Genomic DNA, 6799 nt, shown 5'->3' with positions numbered 1-6799 from the left:
CCTCAAAAATACACACCTAGCGTTTAAAAATAATGCAAAAAAAACAACTAAAGACCTTCACAAGATTAAATGATAACATTGTTCAACATTTATTATTTTCCAGACAAAAATATCCAAATCCTGCAAAACATGAACATTAACAATAACCCAAACCAAACAGTGCAGTGTCCAGGCTCTCTGAACAAAACGATTCTATCAATACAATCAGATGTCTGCACACAGGAGACCCTGTGGCCCAAATACTGTAAATGCCCAACAATGCCCAATTAAAACAATGCAAAACTGGGAAAAGAAAATCTGTAATGTACACCATACACCAAATGTGCATCTCCAAGCTGTTTTTAAAGCGTATAGAAGTAAACTCAAGACAAATATAGTGCACTTACTGGAAAAAAAAAACTATATATAAAAAAGTATTGCTCACTCATGCGATGCCAGTAAAAGGTTTTGTGCAAGATCACCCAGAAAGAAACCCAAAAGCTGAAACAAACCAGGATAAAGTGAACCATGTACAGTGAACAATTTTCCCAAAGAAACAAATGCAGTAGAGCACATCACTTTAAATCATGTCCTTCATTTTCAAAGTGGATTAAAACTGTTTTGCACTCTTTTTCCCAAATATAAGTTGATTGATGAGTTATGAGAAAACATAAATTGATGCCGTGATTGTCCTTGAGTGTGAAACATCAGTCACAGGATGGGACAGTTTAGAGCTGCAACAAGATGATCAATGTACCACAACATTCTCTGCAGAAATCAACCTGAAAGTCTGTCGTTTGATCCAGACAGCGGTATTCAGTGATACTGACGAGGCGCTATAATGTGACAGAACTGACACATTTACTGCCTCCATCGACACCCGATGAAACAAAAATAAAGAGCACAAAATAAATGTGAGTGCTTGAAATTAATGGTATAAGCATGTGCCCATAGTTAACAAGTTAATGAAGTTTCTTTATCGGAGGAGCATTAGACCTGAACTTGAGTTAAAGACGCAGTCTACTGCTGAAACAAACAGATTGCTGTCAAGACATTGTTACAATATATATAAACATACCTTTTATGTACAGAGAGCCCCAAACAAACAAACATTTAAAATAATTCAAAAAATAAATAATAAAATATAAATAGGCACAAAGAGTGAGCTTAAAAGTCTTTTCCATTTTTTGTTGGGGGTAATTAACAAAGGAAAACACAAAAAAACAACAAAAAAGTGAGCCCACTAAGTAGCTTGTATGGTGAGGGTGCTCTGCTCTTCCTGTGCGACTGTTACTGTGATCCATGTAGGTTAAAAGCAGTTGACCACAAGGCCCCAGGTCCCTACCAGTTGTGGTCAAAGTGACTGTGATCAAACTAGTACAGGTGAAGAGGAGAGATCCTGCAGTCTGGTGTTAAAATTGATCTCAGAAGTTGAGGGAAGGGAGGAGAGAGGAGGGCATTCTGAAAACAGTCTGAGGATTTGGGTTGCTTCCAGCTGTCCACAACATCAAGATGTCTTCCTGTCTGCACTTTGACTCACTGTAGCCTTGATCTGAGGGAGCAGAGCACAGAATTTTATACCACAAGCAAACACTAAAAAGGTGGAATCAATAGTGAGCACTAGAGAAAACTGTGCTTCCCATTTAAAAACACAAACTCTTGAGATTTGCTGTGTTTGTGTAACTGCAGGAAAGAATACAAATAGGGCAGGGACACTTGGACATGACTGCAGAGTGGGAACAATAAAGATAGAGGAGGAGCACAGTGATTGAGAAACAGCTTAACTACCAGGACTAACAGTTTCCAGGTTTTCCTTCCACCATCCAAAACTGCTACAAGTAAGTGGTGCAAATTAGTGAAACCAGTTGCTGTCACCGACAGCTGAAATGAAAGCCCCTCAATAGCACATTGTTACCTTCTGTATCCCTGCTATGATAGCACTTTGTTTGAAGGAGTGTTTTACCTGGCATGGGGCTCAGTAGCTGTGGACTACAGCACAGTCAGCATGGTCTGTACTCCACAGTCCACAAAGCTCTGGAAACAAGAGTATAACACTTCATGTGAATGAGCTTCCTGAGAACAATCTAGTGAAGATTCTTAAAAGACAGATACAGCTGCTGTAAAACAACATCCTTCCCCCACAAAACTGTAAGTGCCAAAAATAGTTAAGTACACAAAATCAACTTTGTACAATGGGGGAACAGAAAAATTCATTGTTGATTCACATAGGCCACTTTCAGGATGAAAACACTGGCCAGACAATGCCATCTAGTGGCACACATGACCACTGCAGTTTGTGGACAATTTGATGCCACAAATACTACTGGAGAAAACACCATCAGGTGAAAACACAGACTCTCCAAAAAGTCAACTATTTCATATAAAATTTAAAAATGAATAAAACATTGAGCTAACCAGGCCAATTTTTGAAATCATCCAAGGTACGTACAACATTTTAATCCTACCGGTTCTCACCTGACAAGTAACTTGCATTGCTTCAAAACTTGCTGTAATTACACTAACATTACTCATATTCCCACTAAATGCAGAGTCACCTGATTGACAGGCCGTGTCCTCTGGTCCGCCGTCCAGTGAGGTGGAGTGTACTGCGTGTTGGGGGAGAGGGGTCAGCCGTCAAACAGAGGGCAACAGAAAAAACCCAGACTCACCTCTACCAGGGAGATGGGAGGGTGTGGAGTGTTGGGTCGGCAGGGACAGGTGGATCTAAACCAGACCGAACCCTTCATCTCATATGCAGGAGCATATGTGCAGGGCCTGGGAGACCCTGCACTGGATGCTGTTGACTAATTGGTGTGTGTGTGTGTGTGTGTGTGTGTGTGTGCGCGCGCGCGCACACGTGTGTGTACCTGGTAGGCGTAGGCATTCTGTGCGTAGTTCACTGGCATCTGTGGGATCATGACCCCTCCAAAGTTGGAATAGGAGTATGGCTGCAAAGCGATCCAGAGAGAACCCATTCAACCACAGTATAGAAGTGTGTTTATGAAGCAATCAGTGCTAAGCAGATGTTAAAATATGTACTGAAAATCTTGAAACCCATTGCAGGTCAAGGCCACAGCAAAAGCTAACTATCTCATGTTTCTCTCATGTAAGTGTCCTCGCACGAATTACACTGTAACTGTTAAGGCTTTTGACAGTTGGTATTGTCTGAATAATTCACCAGCTTGGATATTATTAGCGATGACATTAATCACATCATTGTCGTCTTTTCTGGTAAATTGAAAGTAAATTGACAGATTGGTCTCCACCTTGCACCCCTATTCTTGGTGGTGGTAATGAGCCAACTTCCCCTCAGAGAAAATAACGTTCATTTTATTTTACAGAGGGTAACTGAGTGAATATGAAGGTGTGTGTCACAGTCTTGTGTCACACACACTGTGGCAACTTAGTGTGTGTGTGTGTGTGTGTGTGTGTGAGTGTCTGTTACCTGATTGTAGGGGCTGCCTCCATTCAGCATAGGCGAAGGTTGTGCCATACCCCCTCCAACGGGTGAGCAGCAAGCGCAGTAGAAGTACTGAGTGGGGCTCATCCATGGAGCTGGGCCAACCAGACGGGATGGCATGAACCCTGGATTTAAAAAAAGAAGAAAGGATCTACATTGTGAAGTGTATATTTAGTGGCAAGATCTTTTATTTGCACTGCCAAGCAAATATCCAAATTATGTTCTTCTGAAGTGAAACAGAATACATACGAGAGCTCCTTTCTTTCATGATGGCAGGGCCCAGCTTGAGTTTCCGGCCCTTAAAACTGATCTGTTGCTATGGCAAAAAATATGAATAGAGAAAATATTATTTTCAGTTGTAAACAAAAAAACAAAAATTAAGAGCCCTTTAGATTTATTTCCACTTACGTCAATGATTGACTGAATGTTGACATCTTCATTGAAGTACACAAACCCATACCTTGGAGAGAAAATAAAATGAATGAATGACAGAATACATTAACACACTGACTCAATAACAATAGCCAATGTAAAATATGAAGAATCAGAGCCTAGATTAAGTTATGAAATAAGCTCATTCATATTCATAAAACTGATGAAAAAAATCACCTAGTTTACACCCTCAAATTTACACACACAAATCATACTCATCTGATTTTACACATCAGAGTCTGTTTACAGGTCTTAAGGAGTACTACTGTATATGTGGGGAAAAAGTTGTATGTGGTCTTTTGTAGCTCCAGAGGGAGCCACACAAAGTCTGATAAATCAAGTGATGTCAGTTGAGTGAATGTCTGTGGGGTTGAAGACTACAAAAAGTGCAAGCTAATTGGTGGAGTGCTCCTTTATAATGACTCAAAGCCATTATTGTATTCATGCTTTATGAATGTAACAGTGAAAGTCACTTTATAGTACAGTTGTACAGAAGTGTGTAATGGATAATTTTCATTCTCTTTTTAAACCCCTTGAGCTGAAAAACAATACAAGTGACCCTGCATTGCATTTAACATGCACTGATGAAAAATGAAGTGTCTCATGGACATTACTAAAGAGTAAGACTCACCCTTTGCAGATCCCTCCACGGTACGTGATAATTTTTACTTCCTTAACAGCACCATATCTTGCAAAGAAGTCGCGCATTTCATTTTCATCCACCTACAGGTAATAATGAAATTCAAGTGAAAAATTGGGTTTTAATGGCTGTAGTTGATCATCTTTATCTAGAAGCAAGACCGGTGCATTGTGCACTAAATCTGTGGTTTCCAATTTTCCACCCAAGAAACCTATATCATATATATATACTCTAATCTGTTGACACAAAGTTGAAGTTACATTGAAATTATTTAAATTCAGATATAATTTTATTGGCAAGGTTCCTCCTAACTTATTTCAAACTTCTGAAATGATCAGATTACATTTCATTTTGCCTTTCAACTTTGTCGTAACACATCTAATCTGTGCCTTTGGTGGGCAAAAACACCTTAAATCACTTTTACCATGCCGTGTAAACGTGAACTAAATATATGTGATCTTACCTTCATGTCAATCCCACCAACAAAGAGGGCGTTGGGAGTCAGTTTACCCTCAGGTAGAATGTAGCCATTAGACATCTTATAGGAAGGTGAGGTCTGGTTGTTGCCCCTCGGCTTGTGGATATCCTTGCAATAAAACATTATTCTTCTTAGGTTGCATTATCAAATACCAAAACATCTTTACACTCATACTTTCTTGTGGCAAAACGTCAGGTAATCCTGATGGTTAAGTGTTGACGCGGGTTGTACCTCTCCTCTATTTGCTTCACATTGACAGAGCAAAACATCCATTTCTCGCAACTCTGTTTTCTATCCAGGTAGCCACAAACTTTCATCTTTGGATTAGGAAACAAAAATCGCAAATTGGCTAATACGTTACACGACAGGCACAAACTGGAGCTTGGTTAAGTGCATGAGGATGGCTGCATGGGGATTTCGGCATGTTTTGAACTTGGATTAAGCTAGCAGTTTGGCGCTGCTTCCACGTGTGCTCAAACTTAATTTACTGTAATGTCAGACACAGGATTTGGATGGGCTGTGCGATGTTATAGCTAAAACCAAATTAGCAGAATTTACTACTTTTGCGTTATAATACGGCCAAACTCACACTTTAGACGACTAATGTTATCTAAACGCTCAAGATTGTTTTATAGCATATCAACACCTAAGTTATTTACCGTGGTTAAAGTTAAGCTTAATACTTAACTAGCTTATGTGGCTAAATGATACACGTATCTAGCGTTAGTAGTGGTTAGTTCATATTGGTTAACTTAAGCTAACTGTTAGCAATCCAAGTTTGTCGAACTTAGTAGCAGCGAAAAAGTTGAGAAAATGCCCTCGAAAATGGGGTAATATGTATGCATATATATGAAGCAATAGTTACTGCGAGTCGTTACCAATATTAGATCCAACAAAACTGCGTTAACCCATGCTAATGTAACATTAATGGCTTGTGCGCCTTTTTTCAGATCTCCGACCGAAGGTGGCTCGCTGTTAGCTTAGCTAGCTAACACTAATGTTTTGAATGTAACACTCGTTAGTATTTTAGCTTAATTAATAAGTTGACGAGGTCTTCGGTGAAACGCGACGATTATATGGTTACAATTGCTTGCAATACAGTGCATTGTGTGGATATAAATATCAATTAAACTTACCATAGTTAAAATAATTAAAACTAATAAATTAGCCGGACATTCAAAGGCAAGCAGCCGCGCTCGTTCTGCCCGACAACAGCCACCTGCAGCAGCTACAACCGCCCAGTCAGTCACATGACTGGTGTAACGTCCTATCAAACGTTAGATACTTAACTTAAATAACGTTCAATTTTAACGAGCGTTAACGGCGAATTCTGATCTAAAGTTGCTTACATAATTATCTCTGTAAAATTCTATGTTGACTTAGCTGAATGGGAAAAACATGGATTGTTTATAACTCAAATACAGCATTATATAAATAAATAATTTTATAGACCTAGAGGCTCATTGAAATTTGCCATGAATATTGACATGATGAGATCACAATGATGCAATATTTCATGAAGGCTATTTTTGTAGTCATGCAGGTAATGGAGATAAAATAATTATCAAACAACATGGCTTGTACATAATCATTTTCACACTAATTTTCATACTGTTAGCCTAGTTATTATTTTATGCCTATAAAGCAAAATTTCAAATAGCTGAAAATCTTGGACCATTTAAATAAACTTGACTTGAACTTAACTGTGGCCCTAATCCTGATCCTAACACCAATTCTGTTTTCATTGTACTGGCTCCCTGTCTCTTTCATGGTTGACTACAAAGTCCTGCTACTTACATACAAATCCATC

The 6799-nt window shown here is 39.1% G+C and overlaps 1 protein-coding gene across 3 annotated transcripts; it reads right to left on the bottom strand.

Moving 5' to 3' along the window:
• Window positions 1–65: 65 nt before the first annotated feature.
• dazl (deleted in azoospermia-like) lies at window positions 66–6233 on the bottom strand. 3 transcript variants are annotated; one of them, XM_042434866.1, is made up of 10 exons: window positions 6126–6233; window positions 4975–5097; window positions 4503–4594; window positions 3848–3899; window positions 3689–3755; window positions 3425–3564; window positions 2847–2927; window positions 2535–2585; window positions 1943–2013; window positions 66–1531 (listed from the first exon to the last, which is right to left on the bottom strand). In XM_042434866.1, the coding sequence occupies exons 1-9, from the start codon at window positions 6126–6128 to the stop codon at window positions 1969–1971; spliced, it is 654 nt and encodes a 217-aa protein (XP_042290800.1). In that variant the 5' UTR covers window positions 6129–6233; the 3' UTR covers window positions 66–1531; window positions 1943–1968. The 3 variants fall into 3 exon arrangements, with proteins under 3 accessions (XP_042290800.1, XP_042290799.1, XP_042290801.1); XM_042434865.1 differs by lacking the exon at window positions 6126–6233 and adding an exon at window positions 5221–5464; XM_042434867.1 differs by lacking the exons at window positions 2535–2585; window positions 6126–6233 and adding an exon at window positions 5221–5324.
• Between the last annotated feature and the right edge of the window lie 566 nt (window positions 6234–6799).

This window comes from Thunnus maccoyii, chromosome 15 (assembly GCF_910596095.1).
Source record: "Thunnus maccoyii chromosome 15, fThuMac1.1, whole genome shotgun sequence".
NCBI classification, from domain to species: Eukaryota; Metazoa; Chordata; class Actinopteri; order Scombriformes; family Scombridae; genus Thunnus; species Thunnus maccoyii.
The sequence above is the reverse complement of the archived record's forward strand: the minus strand, read 5'-3'. Positions and strand labels throughout refer to the sequence as shown.